General features: G+C 34.1%; 3 protein-coding genes across 4 annotated transcripts; all 3 read left to right on the forward strand.

Moving 5' to 3' along the window:
- The first annotated feature begins 1,493 nt into the window (after positions 1-1,493).
- Positions 1,494-9,077, forward strand: LOC117907682 (cytoplasmic tRNA 2-thiolation protein 1). Of its 2 annotated transcripts, none has more exons than XM_034821308.1 (10): positions 1,494-1,800; positions 2,202-2,316; positions 2,529-2,671; positions 5,094-5,213; positions 6,453-6,565; positions 6,656-6,748; positions 6,846-6,886; positions 7,598-7,664; positions 7,805-7,916; positions 8,584-9,077. In XM_034821308.1, the coding sequence occupies exons 1-10, from the start codon at positions 1,699-1,701 to the stop codon at positions 8,746-8,748; spliced, it is 1,071 nt and encodes a 356-aa protein (XP_034677199.1). In that variant the 5' UTR covers positions 1,494-1,698; the 3' UTR covers positions 8,749-9,077. The 2 variants fall into 2 exon arrangements, with proteins under 2 accessions (XP_034677199.1, XP_034677200.1); XM_034821309.1 differs by having other exon boundaries at positions 8,567-8,714.
- A 777-nt stretch (positions 9,078-9,854) lies between these two features.
- Positions 9,855-11,498, forward strand: LOC117907399 (stemmadenine O-acetyltransferase-like). The gene has a single exon (XM_034820935.1). It carries the CDS (start codon positions 10,061-10,063, stop codon positions 11,408-11,410), a length of 1,350 nt encoding a protein of 449 aa, XP_034676826.1. The 5' UTR covers positions 9,855-10,060; the 3' UTR covers positions 11,411-11,498.
- A 545-nt stretch (positions 11,499-12,043) lies between these two features.
- On the forward strand, positions 12,044-12,659 carry LOC117907204. Its single transcript, XM_034820646.1, has one exon. It carries the CDS (start codon positions 12,110-12,112, stop codon positions 12,440-12,442), a length of 333 nt encoding a protein of 110 aa, XP_034676537.1. The 5' UTR covers positions 12,044-12,109; the 3' UTR covers positions 12,443-12,659.
- Positions 12,660-17,465: the final 4,806 nt, after the last annotated feature.

The following is a 17,465-nucleotide window of genomic DNA, read 5'->3' on the forward strand; positions in this document are numbered from 1 at the left end:
TTCAATAGTACAATGGCTTAGTGTGTTTATAGTTGTGCAAATAAAATTCCAATGGGGACTATTAACAATATGAATAAGAAATAAATAAAGGTACGACATAAATGTCATACACTTACAACACAATTACACTAGAACTATACTATATTACAACAATACTTTACGTATCGTACTTCTGAAAATTTTGAATAAGACCAAATCAAGTTCCAACAAAGCGATAATGGTCATATCGATGACAATTGTAACATTTAACCTTAGATTTGTCTATAGACATTAGTTTATGTCCTATTGAATTCTTACCATCAGGATCTCTCTCGTTTTCCTTGAAAATCAACAACCTTTTCTTCTATTTTGTGGTACCCATTTTTGCCTTTCCATTCTCCTTTTCTATATCTAACAATTCTTTGATATGTTGTTGCTTGCAATTCTTGTTCTTCTTTCTCTCAATGAATCATTTTCTACTCATGGATCAACAGATAGCTCTATAATTCATCAATGGATAATAAGTCGATGTCTTTTAATTCTTCAATCACACAAAAAACAATTAAAATTTGTTATTAAGATTGAAGAGTCTTCTCAACTATGGTGATATCCTCAACGTTTTCCCTACTAATTGGCTTATTATTTGTGATTACCATTGTACTTGAAATGTACTTTGAAACCGATTCTCCTATCTTCATTCATAGAGCTTCAAGTTCAACATGAAGTGCTTAGGGGTATACCCATTTCACCCTTGTTGTCCTTAGATACTTCTTTTTCATTGAGTCCCAAATTTGTTGGAATTGTCTTTATTGAGGATTGTTTCTAGGATCGAGCGATCAATAGCTTAGAACAAGTAAGTTTTTGCCTGAAGATCCTTCAATCTCTATTCTTCCATTCTCTTTTGTTGAGTTTTTGTCAACACCACTCTACTACCTAGTTCAATCATACCAATTTCCACAATATTCTCATACTCCATAGATCATAGAAAATTTTCCATCGAATCAATGGATCATTAGCTACAAGTTACTATTAGATGTCATTAATGCCTATTGGTTGCTACTGCAAAGTTATTGCTTTTTAACACTTTAAATCATAGAAAATGAATTAGATGAAATATATTATTAGGATAAAATTTGAACCATCAGTGAATAGTGTATTTACATTAAACTTTAAATGGATTGTAAATAAAATTAGTCAAAGAAAAATGACATTAGGAAAAAAAGGCTTATGTGACATTTTGATCATTTAATTGTGCTATTTGATTAAAAAAAAGATGAAATAACTCTTGATTTGTAAATCTAATTCTTTATATTAATTTTTTAAAATTAATTTTATTTTTTAAAACCTACGTGGAAATTATACCATTTGAAAACATTTAAGTCAAAAATGGTTTAAAACATAAGAGATTAGATTTAGAATTCGAGGATCGTTTCTTACACGATTAAAAAAAAAAAAAAAAAAAAATCAGTATATATTATCATTGAACCCAATTCGTATGGTACTGTTACAATAGAAACGCATGTAGCTGCCGTTTTGATTATTACTGGTAGTGATAGAAACCGAAGATTGTATCCGCCTCTCTTCTCTTCCTCGACAGGCCTCTGGCGGCTGCTTCTCTCGAAGTTTCTAGTGACTTCTATTGTTTGTTTTCGGAGACAATTGCTTCTGTAAGTATCAATTTTGGGAAATAATTCCTCTGGTTGGGAGTTTGCAGAGTGAATGGGGGAAGCTGAGGTTAAGCCTAAGAAGGCTGGCCCTGTACAGTGCTCCATCTGTAGCCAGAGGAGAGCCGCTCTTAAGCGCCCCAAAACCCTAGAGCAGGTACCTCTGCGACCCTCTCAATTTCAGTTGTTCCGCTGTTTGGTTGCTGAGAAAACGGAGGAAAGAGTAAAGTAAATATAAGAAAATTTCTGATTGTCGTTCACTTATGTATCTTTTGTTTGAAAGAAGAAAAAAAAATATCTTACCTAATCTTCGCCAATAGTTTCAGTGGTTCTTGTCTTCTTCATGCCCAATAAGTAGAGATTGGATCCGATTTTTTTGTTTCCTTTTTTTTTTTTTTCCTCGCATTTGTTTTGTTTTGCCGCCAAACACTGAAGTATCTGGTTCTTATTTATGAGAGAGTAGACCCGATGGTAATCCACTATTTGCTTATTGCACGCGCTGTGGAACCCTAGGTTTTGTTTTTGAGGGCTTATTTAATTTTTTTTTTTCAAATGAAGATTTGCAGGGAGTGTTTCTATGCTGTTTTTGAGGAAGAGATCCATAGAGTAGTCGTTGACAACCAACTATTCAAACCTGGTGAGCGCATTGCCATTGGAGCTTCTGGGGGAAAAGGTGAATACCTCATTCTTTGTGACTTTTCATCTGATAATGATGTCACTGCACATGAGGTTTCAATTAATCAATTGTGCTGATATGTATTAAAAATTGGATTCATTGAGTAGCGTGTTTTCTCAAATATGACCTTGATATGCTTGTGCCAATAGATAGTAGATAATGAATTGAGTATCTGTTTCTTCTCATTACCGTTTCCCTCATCTATGCAGATTCCACAGTCCTTGCTTATGTATTATCAGAATTGAATCGCAGGCATAATTATGGCCTCGATCTCTTCCTTTTGTCAGTTGACGAGGGAATTACTGGGTACAGGGATGACTCACTTGAAACTGTCAAAAGAAACGAAATTCAGGTGCACAGTTTTGTTATGAAAAATCCTTCTAAATGTCCATGAGTATCGTACAAAAGAGAGTTCTAAGGGTTTGGCAATAGAAAGTTCCTTGGTTATCAAAAAAAAAAAAAAATAGTTGTTTGTTTATTTTTAAATAATATATTGTAGGAGTTAAAAATTTCTCTTAACATGATTGTAGTTATCATCTTACTAGTCGGATGTACACCTTCTGGGTATTCGGGTGCTCTCATCCAAGTAGTTTGCTTTTCATTGTCCTTCTTGCTTTGAAGTCGTAATGTAAACTACATTGGTCCCTATCATGAGACCTTTGGCTTCCCCTATCATGACACCTTTGGCTTGAAGAAAGGTGGCAATGCACTCTACTTCTAGTAGTTGGTGAGGAACTCACTTGTTCTAGTTGATGGCAAGTAATTCTATTTGATGTGGTTGACAATCTTTCCTTTTCCTCAATTTTATTCATAGTCTTTAGTGTACTTGAAGTTGCTTGGACTTTGAACCTTCATATTTACATACATAATCTTTTGTTGAGTTATGTGATAAAACATATTTAGTGTATTTATTTACTTCTTTTGTATATATATATATATATATATTTTCCTGGCTATCTCTCAATCAATTTTTAGATTGAACTTTTATTAATCAATTTAAATTGAGCTTTTATGTATGAAGAACTTTAGTTATTTTTTTAAATAGATGATTATGCTAATAAATTTTATATTAGCATAACTTCCAAAAAAATTAAAGAGATTATGCAAGATGCATCTTATTGTGTAATTCTAAAAGAACGTAGAGTTCTACAACAATAAAATTATAATAATAAAATAAAAAGTATAGTGATGAGATTAGTGTTTTTATAGTAAAAGAGTTTTTATAAATAAAATCTTTAAATAATAATTATAATCAATATAACTGTAAATAAATGAAAATTCAGACTAGAAAAATTTTGTGTCTAGAATATCATTCTCTAGTGAAAGTTCTAAGAGTTTGAAATCCAATTCTCATTGTTGATAATGTATAGTACTTTGCACTTCGGCTTCAATATTTTACAGGACTTTACATTTTGATAGGTGATTAACTTTTTATTCAGTGTTCTTATCGGCAATACCAAATTGTAGGAGCCACAAAATTCTGTTAACAATAATACAAGTATAAATGGTATGAAAGATAAGTAATCCAGAAAAGACATTTTTGTTATGATTATATAACCATAAAAAAGTTATTAAGTGTCAAAACTTATAGATTCTATGCAAAGATGGGATATCTTTTGATGGAACTTTATAAGTTTTAGCACTCAACAACTTTTTCTAAGGTTAAATCATATATGATTATGGCATAGGTTTTTTTTTTATTATTACTCTTTTATCTTGTTTAAGGAGAATTTTTTAGTTCCCTACAATTTGGTGTTATTTGTGGGAATGATGAACAAAAAGTCAATTTCTTATCAAAATGCAAAGTAATGGTCTTTGATATCTAAGTTAGAGTACAAAGCAATATATATCATCAACATTCAGAACTTTTCTCATAACTTTCACTAGAGAATGATAATTATGGGAAAGAATTTTTCTAGTTTTAATCTTCATTTATTTATAATTTTATTAATTATAATTATCATTTAAAGATTTTATTTATGAAAACTCTCTTGTTGTGGAAACATTGATCTTATTATTATAACTTTAACATTATAATTTTACTGTTGCAAGACTCTTATGTTCTTTCAAAGTCTCATGAGAAGATGCATCTTGCATAATCTCCTTAACTAGTTTTTGGATTTTATGTTAAAATAAAATTTTAATTGCATAATTATTTATTAAAAAAATAGTTAAAGTTCTCTATGAATAAGAGTTTAGTTTAAAATTAACTAATAAAAGTTTGATCCAAAAATTGAATGAGAGATGATTGAAAAGAAAATTTTTCTTACAAAAAACATATAGAAGTTCAAACAATTAAACTAAATATATTTAAGTACAAAATCCACAAAGAGATTATTTATTTACATGTAAAGGTTCAAAGTCTAGACAACTTCAAATACATTAAAAAGTAAGAATAGAATTAGGAAAATGATTCTAGAAGGTTGTGAACATGAATAAGACACCAAGAAGATGTTGCAACAAGTAGAGTTTGTTACCATCAACTATAAGAAGTAAAGTACCCCACTAATTACAAGTAGAGTCCCTTGTCAATTGTTTTCAAGCCAAAGGTAACATGATGGGAGAGGAATATGATATACGTTACAAGTTCAAGGCAAGGAAAATGGAAAGCAAAATACTCGGTTGATCACCTAAGTGCTAAGAAGATGTACATCCGAGTACTAAGAAAATGAAAATCTTCTAAATGTCTATGAGTATCTTTCAAAGCAGAAGATGTTTCTTTATTTTCTAAATAATATTATCTGTTTTTTCTTTTTTGTTTTTTTTTTCCTCAGTATGGCCTGCCACTGAAGGTTGTATCTTACAAGGATTTGTATGGATGGACGATGGATGAAATAGTGAAGATGATAGGTTTAAAGAACAACTGCACATTTTGTGGTGTTTTTCGTCGTCAGGTGTGAGAATTAATTTCTTCTAGGCTCAGGAAATGAAAATTGTATTTTTTTCAATAAGTGTATCGCCTCTGATATGTGCTGAAAGTATCCAGAATTATCTAATGGCTTCTTGTTCAGGGCCATAGAATGTTTAGCGAGATAGGAATTCAACTTGCCTTATGAAAACTGGCTTTCTGTTTTATGAAGCATGAACCTGTAACCTTCATACATGACCAGGCATTAACAACCCTCCATCCGTTCTCATCTCTCTGCAGTTTTGTGGTCTAATTAAAAACCTTAGCCTTTAACCCTGCTGAGTAAATTTCATTTCACTCTTCTCATGAGATTGTAAATCATTTTAAAGGGATTTTTTTTTTTTAGCCTAAATCTAATATGAACTTTGGGAAACACCTAATTTAGAATTTCTTTTATTTATCAGATCCAAATTCCCTGAATTTCATTATATTTTCTGAAATTGTAGCTCGTATTCTTACCGGTAAAATGGTTGAAATTTTCCTTGAATTTAAGGAAAAGTCCTAACACTGATTTTGGTTGAGTTTTCTTTCAATTTGATTTGGTGGGCCTTTTCTGAATTTTAATTTATTAACATGTTGTCACTATTTGTTGAATTCTTAAGACCATGATTGTTTAGAAAAATGTTATAATGGTTGAAAATTGTCCAAACTTCTACTAAATCTAGTCAAAATTGCTTGTAATTTGTTTAACACCTTGTCTGAATTTGATTTTTTTACAAGTTTGTAATTTTTTTTTTTTTTACTTTATTTTATCCTTTTCATGTGGAGTGATAAAAAAGAGGGAAAAAAAAAAAATCTATCCAAAGAGATATTGTATAGTATATATATATATGAAACAGCTAAAATTTGTTAAAATTTTTTGGTAAAATTCTAGAGTTTTTCTGGTTAAATTTGCTTTTGATTTTGATATGGACAACCTTTCTAAACTTGAATTGCAACTATTTGGAAGACATTTTAAGACTGATTATTTGCAAGGAAAAAGGTATGATGGAAATTTGTCCACAGAGCTTTTCGTAGGAAATAATATATTAGAATAATTAAAAATTTCCTACAACTTTGGGAAATGTCTCTGATTATCTCTGTTCAAATTTACCATCAATTCTTGGATGCCATTTTGGAAGAACTTGTTTACAACTTAAGACTACCAGTATTGAGACCATGATTACCTGTAAGCAAGAAGTACAATGGATTTAATGGAAATCATGGTTTTATTTTTATCCCTAAGGCTCTTGATCGTGGTGCTGCAATGTTGAAAGTAGACAAGCTTGCTACTGGACATAATGCAGATGATATTGCTGAAACTGTACTTTTAAACATATTACGAGGTGATATTGCCAGGTAATGCATTGATAGGTTAAACTTTCTTTTTCTTTCAGGCTTCTTCTCGCTTTTCTTTCTGGCTGCTGAGTTGATGCATTTACTTTGTAGACTGAGTAGGTGCACTTCTATAATCACTGGTGAAGATGGACCAATTCCAAGATGCAAGCCTTTTAAGTATACCTATGAAAAGGAGATTGTTATATATCCTTACAGCTTTGTTGTGGTTGAGTTTTTTGTTATATGTTATTCAGATTATTATTTCTTTCTGTAAGCTGCAAAACCTTAACCGGATTTACACGTATGCATATTTCAAAAGGCTAGACTACTTTTCCACCGAATGTAAGTGTTCATTTTCCTTTACTGTTCAAGCTCTTATCCTATTACTAGGTTTTATTCTTCCGCTTTTTCCTTTTGGGGTGGGAGTTGTTTTCTTGTTCATCTTTTTCTGGGGGTTGGAATGATACACTGGAAGGCAGGTTGACGAGCTTGACAAAGAACATGAACTCTGCAGCTTGAGAAGCTTGATATTTCTTTTCTCTGACCTGCATATAATTGGTTTTAGCAATATACAACTAGCTGAATTGGAATTGATTAATTAGTTTCTTCAATTGGTCTTTTCTTTTTCCATACAGGGTATTAGTTGCAAGAAGGTGGCTCTTAGCCTGCTGCACCCTCTTTTAGTTTCCATTTTCTACTTCTTACAAATAACTGGCCTTTCTTGTAAATTTTGGCCAGTTTTTCTTTATTTCTAGATAAGCTTACTCTTGGGATCTGTTGATGTGGCAGTCTCTAGATTATGAACTTATCATAGATAAGTGATTGGCCTGTTTTAGACCTTTAGTATTTTGACCTTTAAAATTTGTTTTCTTGATGAATTGGGTTGTTTTTTTTTCTGGTACACACACACACACACAAATATTCATAATGTTCTGTTTGCCCTATCAAGTAATGATACGTTTGCACTATGGGAGTGCCATGTTATGCATTCTAATTTTGCTTGTCTGTATCACTCAATCTTATTAGATTTTGTACTGTTGTTTTACATTTCAGGCATTTATTCTCCAAACGCATATCGTGGTTTTGCTCGTGAGTTCATTAAAGATTTGGAAAGGATCAGGTTGTTGCCTTTGACACTATTTCAGCAGTGATTGGCATCACATAGTTTATGAAATAATGCTGTTTTCCTGCTTTTGTAGACTTTCACTTGATGCTGTCAGCTACTTTCATTTTGACACCTTTCCGGTTGGTTCATTGTAGGCCCAGAGCTATACTTGACATCATCAGATCAGGTGAAAAGTTTAGGATATCCACTTCTGCAAAAATGCCAGAGCAGGGAACATGTGAACGGTGTGGTTATATTTCTAGCCAGGTCAGTTCTGCTTCCACTTGTGCAAAATCATGTAAAAATTTCTCATATTAAATGCAAGAATATTTATGATAGAATTCATCTATATGTGAGGCTCTATTTGGCTTGATGACAACTAGACCCCTATTGTACATGCCATAGACCTAACTAAATTGGGGGAACCTTATCCTTCTATTAATATTTATGAAAGTTCATTTATACAAACAGAACTTTCATAACCATTCTGTATGGATGTTACTTGATGAGATAAAATAGGATGAATAAAACTTCCCTCAATTTTAAAAACTTAAATAGGCTTTTGAAGTCATCTATATGAATGTATATGGACTGGAGCTTTAAATGGTAAGCGCCTAATGGGAGATAAGATTCATGACTCTGGATCATCTAGATATGAAAATGACTCGTCAATATCTCCCATAGCAGCCCTAGCGCGTACCCCACCTTTTTCATCAATAATTTCCAGATTTATTAGAAATGTGTCTCAATATTTCAGAATCATTTGTTGGTCTAGTGGGCCATCCCCATCAGTTCATTTTGATGGGACAGAATGATTAAAGAAGATACATGTACCTACCCTTCTGAATAGTTGGGATAAGGATGATTTGAGCATTTAAGTTGAATTAGACACATATTGATGCATCTTAATATTATAGATGGTTTATATCTGCAGAAATGGTGTAAAGCTTGTGTTTTGCTGGAAGGATTGAACCGCGGTTTGCCAAAGTTGGGTATTGGGCGGACTCGAGGCCTCAATAATGGTCTCGAGTGCGATACAAAACAATCCAATGGAGTGAAGAATATCCAGAGCAAACAATGTGGAACTTTGGATTTCTGAGTGGCTTTCCTAGGGCATCAACTTTGGTAGACTCCAAGATTTGAGTCTCTTTTGAAGCCTGCAAGCGATATTAAGTTAATGCTTTGGGGCACATGAGAAGTGATAGTAACTCAAACCATATGGCTACTGACGTCTAATGGACTCTGCAATGAATTTCTTAGATCTTAGAGATATGAGCCTGGTAGAAATGAGGATTCTGAAGCAATCTGAAGCTTCTTCCTATTTTGTGCAGTCTATTTATTCGTTTGCATTTTGATATCTGAACCTTAATATTATTGATATTGAACCCTTGAATTCTCCATAAATAATTACAGGATTTTAGCTCACTATGAACAACAGTATTAGTTTGGATTGTGCTTAGGAGATGGAAGTACATGTCAGTCCTCTCCAGTGCTGGATGGCTCTTCTATGGACCCTAGTCAATATTCAAGTACATAAGAAGAGTGAGCCTAGCATCAGGAACTTTCTCCTTCCTAACCCTTATTATCTTTTTATTCTTCAACATTATATTTGACATCAACTTTTTCCGCAAGCTCAACGCCGGGTGTTACATGTCAACGACTCCCCCCTTCCAGATCCTGCCCCCGCCCCCACCCTTCCCCTTCTCTCCTCTTCTCGTCCCCCTTAGCTGCTGTTGTTGCTGCCGCTGCTCCACCCCTAGCTGTTGCCATTGTCAGCCGCTACGCCCTCTTTTTCCTGCTTATATTAGTCTTTGACTCTTTCACTCCCATTTTGAGATTTTTTTTTGCATTTTTATTTTTTATTTACTTTATTAGTTTTTTTTCCTAATATCATCCAAAAATATCTTATGTAACTTCTTATAAAATGGAAGGACTCCTAATAAAATTCGATTGAGTTTTCTCATGGATTCTTTTATCTCTTTCTTGTTTACAACATTTATGACTTAAAATTAATTTTATGATTTTTGAAATAAAATTTTGATTTTTAAATAATATATAATTTTTTTGTTTTTTATAATTATTTTTAATTTTAATAATATATAAATTATATATTTATGATATTACCGGTCCACCAAGTTCACGGTTTTTGAAAACATCGATATTTGTTATAGAATTCTATTTTCTCATTTCATATCAATATATGTTAGATTTTCCTCTCTCAATCTCCTAATGTTTGCTGATATAGAAAGATAATTTAATGGATGGTATGACAACGATGCATCCTTTTGTTCTCCTTTGTGAATTGCTTTTCTATATTTTAAACAACCTTACCAATTCCAAATCTTGTTCTTGGTATATAATAGGATTTATGGTATTCTCTGATCAAATATTACATATGTTTGTATGTTGAGATGTCATCTCCTATGGAAGTTACAATCATCTCCAGAGAAACCATTAAGCCTTCTTCACCAACACCCCACCACCTCAGGGCCTTCAAGCTCTCCCTCTTGGATCAGCTCGTTCCTTGTTGCTACACCCAAGTCCTCCTTTTCTATCTCATCGACGGCTTCCATGGCCAGTCAATCCAAACCTCCCATATCTCAACTAGGTTGAAGGATTCTCTATCTGAAACCCTAACTCACTTCTACCCTCTAGCTGGAAGCATCGGTGATGATGAACTTCAGATTGACTGTAATGATGAGGGTGTGCCTTACTTCGAAACTAGAGTTGACTGCAACCTCTCAGAGTTTCTCCAAGAACCTGAGCTTGAGTTATTAAATCAATTTTTTCCTTGTGATCCTCTCAATACTCCTCGAATGGCTAAGCTTCATCTAGCTATGATCCATGTTAACATCTTTAATCGTGGGGGAATCGCCATTGGTGTGTGCCTTTCTCATAAGATTGCCGATGGGGTCTCCATCAGTGCTTTTCTCAAAGCTTGGGCCGCAATCGCTCGGGGCTGTTTTGAGGAGTACCCCAGTTTTGAAGCAAAATCACTCTTCCCACAAAATGAATCACTCCCACAAGACTACTCCATGGTTCTAGGAAAATGCTTGATCAGAACAGGCAAGTGTGTTACCAAGAGGGTTGTGTTTGATGCATCTGCCATAGCCGCCCTTAAAGCCAAAGCCTCTGTAGACTGCACCCGAGTCGAGGTGGTGTCCGCCTTCATATGGAAGCGTGCCATGGCCGCCGCCAAGCAAAAACTTGGATTCCAAAGGTCTTCCATACTCACCCACGCAGTGAACTTGAGGAAAAAAACCATCCCATCGTTGCCAGAATCCTCCATAGGAAACCTCTTCTGGATAGCAATCACAGAAGGCAGGGTTGATGATGAAGCTGAACTGGACCTCTTCGTTGATAAAACAAGAAAGGCTATATCAAAAATCAGCTGCGATTTTGTGAAGAAGCTACAGGGTGAAGAAGGCTTTGCAGTGGCTTTTGAACATGTTAAAGAGGTAAAAGCAGCGTTTGAGGAAGATGGAGTGGACTTCTATGGGTTCAGCAGTTGGTGCAAATTTGAAGTGTATGAGGGTGATTTTGGATGGGGAAGGCCTACATGGGTGAGTAGTTTCAGTGGAAAAGGATCAGTGTACAAGAATTTGATTTTTTTCATGGACACTAGATGTGGAAATGGGATTGAAGCATGGGTGACTTTGGATGAAGAGGAGTTGGGGATTTTGGAATGTGATCCTGAGTTTCTTTCATTTGGGTCCATGGATCCCAGTCCTTTGAAGTTGGCTCATTTTGGGCAAGTTTGATGGAGATTCTTCATCTTCATTTCTTTGGGATTTCCAATAGACTCATAAATCCCTACTTTTGTTAAAAATAATGAGTCAATATTTCCGATTTGTTTAATGTATATTTAAGAATATCCTATTAATCATAAATTATTTTCCTTTTTTTTTTTCTTATCACCTGGTTTGTAAAAAAAAAAAATCTAATTTAAAAGAATTAGAAATTATATATTTACAGCTTAAAATAATATTAATTTATATAATTCAATATAAAATTGTACAAAAATGTTTTTATTCCATAAGAAATTATATCTTAGGATCATATCCTATAAAAATTAATATATATTTTTTATCCTATCTAATTGAAAAAGACTTAGAATCCGTTTTATAATGATTTTAGAAAGCGTTTTTAATATTTTTAATACTTAAAAATTTTTATCATTTAAGTATTAAAAATGTTAAAAAAGTTTTCTAAAATTACTTTCTACCCAGTCTGAAACAATTACTTGTGCAAGGCTTTTTTTTTCCCCAAAAACAAAAAATGATAATCATCCATCGGAAATAGCATTTGTCTCCTAGGCCCAATCTGGCACTCAAATCGAATGACCCAACTGAAAGGCCCGCTTTGAAAAAGATTTAATGGGACTGACCAACACAAAACATCGTAAGCCCATTACAAATCAGGCCATTGTACCATTCTCACACACTGTTTCACTAGCACCAATGGCTTCTTCTTCTTCTTCGAGCTCTGCCTCAAACTTCCAAAACCCTAACAAGAAGAAGACGCTAGGTTTAATTGCTAATGCATTGAAACGTAAAGACAGCTTCATACAGTTCTTCGCCATGTCTGGAATCTTTCTCCTCAGCCTCAGATCCCTCGGTCAGAAGTACCGCCTCAATGATCTTCAAGAAGATACTGCCTCTCTCAAAGAGGAACAGAAAGGCCTCCATGATCGCATGAATCACATCAAGCGCAGCCTCCTTCACGAAGCTTCTCTTGACTCCACCGGCCTCTTCGCTTCCCGGCTTCGCCTTCTCTTCGGTGACGACCAGTGAATCTGGTGAATTTTGTATTGCTTACGCTGTTTCTACTGTTCTGAATAAATCTTCTTTTGGTTTTTGTTTTTACAAGAAAGTTTACTGAGAAAACTAGAGTTTTTTTTTAGTTTTCTACAGGAATTTATGTGGTTTTAGGAGAAACTAGGGATTCTGTGACCTTTATTGGATTCTGTCATCTATAATATTAAATGAGAAAATTCGGGGCTTCTGTTAATGTGTTTTCTGCTAAGGAATTTTTAACCCAGTTTAGAAGGTTGAATGGTTTCTCTACACGGGTTCTGATTTGCTCTTCTATTTGGTCTTTATGAGGAGTTTTGGGTTTTAGATGTTTCAGGTTCTTGGATTTCAATTTTCATGTAAAATTTTTGTTGTTTGATTCTGGTGACTTCTGAAGCGTTGGACATAATTTTTTCTGATAACAATATTGACAAAATTGAAAAGGATGAATAAATTGATTGTTTGAGGGATACATCTTTCCCCGGTGAATCTAGGGCTTCTAATTTTCTCGGAATTTTGATCTTTATAGAGATTTAGACTCCATTTGGCAGTTATAGTTACAATATTGACAAAAGAAACAACAAGCTCTTAATTTTTATATTTTTTTGTATGGTTTTTGAAGTTTGATTTAACTAGAGTATGCTTGTTGTGCTTAACTCTATGAATAGTGTTTTAGTTGTTTCACGATTTGACATATAGAATTTAGGCTTAAAGAAAATGAATGAATATATGCTGTTGATATTGTTCTTGGGAGATGAACTTGTGGTTTCTGTTCTTTGTTTTTATTTTTTTATTTTTTATTTTGTGTGGATTGCACGTAAACATTGTTGGATATGTTTTGGTTCTAAAATAGACAGAGTTGCTAACTGCTAGTGTTTCTCTCCTTTCCCTCCATTCATTATCAGGTACTAAAACTAATTCACTTTACTAATAAAAGCTCAAAATATTTTCCTTCTCTGATTGTTTTGATTTCTTCGCATTTTCTTTCAACTAAATTGTTGTGAGGTATGTGGCACTGTGAGTAGCATGAGAAAATCACCATCTTAAAATTAACGCCTTATGCTTATCACAGGCACAACACTGAAGAATACCCATACAAAGTTGTGAATCTTGAGACACTTTGATGAATAATATCTTTGATTATCTATCAAGATTTTGAAGTCTTGTTTCACCATAAAGGTACTGACGAAAGGAATTTTGTTAATTTTTGCCCTTGAGGCCTGGCTCAAGTGCGAAGCAGTTGGGATGGGGGAAGTTCCAGATTTGAGCCCCAGTGGGAAAAGAAATGAAAAGAAAATGTTTACCTATTAAAACAAAAAAGAATTGAGTTAGATTTTTCAGGATTTTTCTTAATGTCAGTTAAGAGTTTCTTGTGATCCATTCTACCAATGAATATAAACAAACGTAGGGTTATTTTTTATGATTGTTTTTCTTGTTTATGAATACATCAAATTCAAGTTTATGACAAAATCAAGTTCTAATGCACATATTTGCACTACCTATTTCATGGACTCTTTTCTTAGCAGGGCATCTTGTTATAGGACTAGGAAAATGTTTAACTAAAGTTTACAGAAACTTTCTTGTAGTGAACATGGGTTTCCTTATACTTTGTTATACTAATCAACATTAAGATTTGGTGCATTTTGGTAAGATGCGATTTTCTTTTTTGACTTGGTGTCTGATCAGGTTTCACTTTATAATAGTCCCTTTCATGTTTCAATTTTCTTCAAGCTGTTTTGGACTTGTCAAACTTTCCTATCATTTTCCTGTGTCTGGTTTCTATGACAGATATTTTCACATTTTCATTTCCCATCCTGGTAAATACCCTCTCCTTGTTCCATGGCTGTCTCCAGAGCCAAGATCGGGTTATTTATAGCATGTGCAATATGCTGGAAAGAATTTTAAAAAATTTATTTGACGTTTGTTTGACACAGGTTTATTAGCAAGTGTGATATGCTGGAAAGAATTTAAAAATTTATTCGATGATTGTTTGACACGAGTTCATTGCCCCCAATTTGATGATTTGGATTGCCCCCTATTTGATGATTTGGATCGCCTCCTATTTGTTGATTAGGATAGTAACCCTAGTGACCTTTTTTGGTCGGATCCTGCTTAAACTGGCAAATGGAGGCTGCATTCAAACCAAATTTATTTCCTCTTTCCTTAAAAGACTTTCTTCATATTTGAAGTTGAAAGCTAGCTTATTTATATGTGTCCATGCTTTCTGGTCGTGGACCTATGCTTTTATTGCTCTCCATGGTGATGGCATTGAAAGTCTACTTTTACCCAAAATAACCAATGCGAAAAACAACTTCATAGTGTGTATAGGCATATAGAAGGTGGATTTTTTTTTTCTTCCTATTATCCCTTGTTATTTCAACATGTGTAGCCCACTCAAAGAGATATCAAAACCATTCACAGGTACCCTCATGTTTTACATCCAATGCTCACTTCATCTTCTAGCTTCAAAGTAGAGTTCAACAAGTGAAAGGGGGTGATTAGTGATTATCCAGCGGGTCATCCACTCCAGAAGGAAAACTTTGGGAGACTTTATTAGACCGAGCGACAAACTTCAAAATTTTCACTAAACTTGTTATATTCTTGTTGCTGATCAGACAAAAGTATTTGGTTATTGGGGAAAAATCAATATACTTCTAGAGTCGAATCAGGATCAACTAGGATAGAAATAAAGCATTGGGTCGAACTCTTCTTTGGTGTCAAGGTAATAGCTATGAATAGTCATCGACTCCCGAGAAAGGTTAGAAAAATGGGACCTATAATGGGACATACAATGCACTACAGACGTATGATCATTACGCTTCAACCGGGTTATTCTATTCCACCTCTTAGAAAGAAAACAACTCAAATCAGCTTTGTAATTGTTTATTTATCCATATTTGGTTTTTCTTCTTTCATTTCTCCTCTTGTTCTTTAATTTTGGCGTTTTTTTATAGTTCCAAGTTATCTGATATTCTGAATCACTCCAGTAATTAAAATAAAATATAAAATCCTCCCTTCACTGTTTGCAATATATATGTATATAATTTCAAGTCTCAAGTCTGAGATGAATGATATAGGACCAGAACATTGGAAATTGAACTTCCATGTTGAACACGGTTCTTAAAATTTAGCTAAATGCTTGTGAATATCTGGTAAAAATACCTCCGAACTTGAGTTGGAACAATATTTGGGGTGGATAGATTTTGAACATTTAACTCTACGGTAGATTCTCCAAATTCAGACAGAAAACAGTGTTATTTTGTCTCAAATCTAGACCATGCCGCATTCCTAAATCCATGATTTCAAACTTTGAATAAACAGAGTCTAGTTTTTTGTCGGCGGGTCACAAGGAATCTGCATGTACAAAAACAAAACAGCTGGTTAGGATTGAGAAATGAGGTTAAAACCTTGGATAACTTTTACCAGATAGGACGGTCACACTTTTACTTGACATGCCTGCCATACTGTGTGTTCATGCTTGATTGAAGATTGTGTAAGTAGATTGATGTGGATGTCTACACTCTCGTATCATGCGTGTGTGTGATTCTGATTTGTTTAGGTGTAACAGTGCCCACCGATTGCGCTTGTTGGGTCCCATTCACCGTCTACTTCGTTCATTGTTAGCTCTTTCCTCCTAACACCACGACACATAATATCATGCGCCTTGTTTGGTTTCGAGGTTGCATATTTCAAATTCAATTTTATAGCGCTATTATTATTATTATTATTATTATTATTATTATGGGTGGGGAAACTCTTGGATATGCCTTTTGGTTTAATGGCCCTATAATTTAAAGATTAGTGAATTTAATGATATGAGTGTGTTTTATTTCTATTTTTTTTGGCGCGATGATTGCACATGGGGCTGCCCACGCGTTTATCCAGTTGGGGTACACTCATTGTGTTGCCTAAACCTCATGATTGAATTAAGCCGATTTGTTTTTGTTTCTCTTCTTTTCTAATAAAGAGTACTGACCATGTAACAAATATGATCACATATATTCTTATGGTGGAAATGATTTTATTTTTGAAAGAAAAATCCATTTCAGCTTCACCTTTATTCCTTTAATGGTTAAATAATTGGAAGCAGCATTAGACACTTGGTTTCTAGTTAGTTCCATTTAGTTTTAAAAAAAAAACTTCAACTCAACACTTCACATTTGAAGTAAAGTTAAAGCAAAGTTAAAAGGGAAATAATTCCATCAATATATAAACAAATCCAAATGGGTCCGTGGGACCCTTCTCGATGAAGTCTTTAGTCCTTCATTATTATGTTTGGTTTATGCTTTTACTTTAGTTTGTGTAGGTGAAATTGCTGGATAAACGTGGCTGACCAAAACGAAAGTCTATGTTTGACCTCCTAATTCTATATAAGTGCTGAATTGGATACATATATACTCATACTATCTCATTCACACCCACCGTCGCTTTATCTTCATTCTTCTACTTTAAATCATTTCCCCCCCTTCAAAACTATATAATGGTCAAAAGTTGAGGCTCGTCACTCCACCGGGCTATATATACGTATGAGCTTGACCATGTGTTTAGCCTTCATTGATGTGACAAAAGGGGTTTATAGAAAAATGTTTTTCCCAAAATTATAGGAAAAAAAATGGGAATTTGTTATTTATATGAAATCTTGTTTTGAAAAGTAAATACGTGGTGAAATGTTTCAAAAAAAATACCGAAGGGGAGGAAGAAGCCATGCACGTGGGAGACTAAAAGTTGGAACAGGAACAGAAACAGAAGCTCCAAACATGATATTGGATTATTCCAAAGAAAAAAAGTAAGGAAAAGGCAGGAATGAGGGTCCCTTCGTCTTCACTCGCCACATGCAGATTTGGAGGAAAAAAATAAACATGAGCATGTGAGAATCAGACACGGTAACAATAGCCCGTCATGCCCCTTGGACCCCACCACCGACACCCACTTCTCCAATTCTCCAATTCTCCAATTCCCCTCCCCTTTCCTTCCCTTTTTCTCCTTCTTTTTCCCTCCATTTCCCTCTCACTATCTTCCTCTG

The sequence above is a fragment of the Vitis riparia genome, chromosome 18 (genome assembly GCF_004353265.1).
Source record: "Vitis riparia cultivar Riparia Gloire de Montpellier isolate 1030 chromosome 18, EGFV_Vit.rip_1.0, whole genome shotgun sequence".
NCBI lineage: Eukaryota > Viridiplantae > Streptophyta > Magnoliopsida > Vitales > Vitaceae > Vitis > Vitis riparia.

Bases quoted from the DNA above. Each gene is read 5' to 3' on its own strand.
- LOC117907682 (XM_034821308.1), top strand. From the start codon at position 1,699: ATGGGGGAAGCTGAGGTTAAGCCTAAGAAGGCTGGCCCTGTACAGTGC. The intron at 1,801-2,201 runs GTACCTCTGCGA...TTTCAAATGAAG, and splicing joins GCCCCAAAACCCTAGAGCAG to ATTTGCAGGGAGTGTTTCTA. The intron at 6,749-6,845 runs ATATCCTTACAG...CCGGATTTACAC, and splicing joins TATGAAAAGGAGATTGTTAT to GTATGCATATTTCAAAAGGC.
- LOC117907204 (XM_034820646.1), top strand. From the start codon at position 12,110: ATGGCTTCTTCTTCTTCTTCGAGCTCTGCCTCAAACTTCCAAAACCCT.
- LOC117907399 (XM_034820935.1), top strand. From the start codon at position 10,061: ATGTCATCTCCTATGGAAGTTACAATCATCTCCAGAGAAACCATTAAG.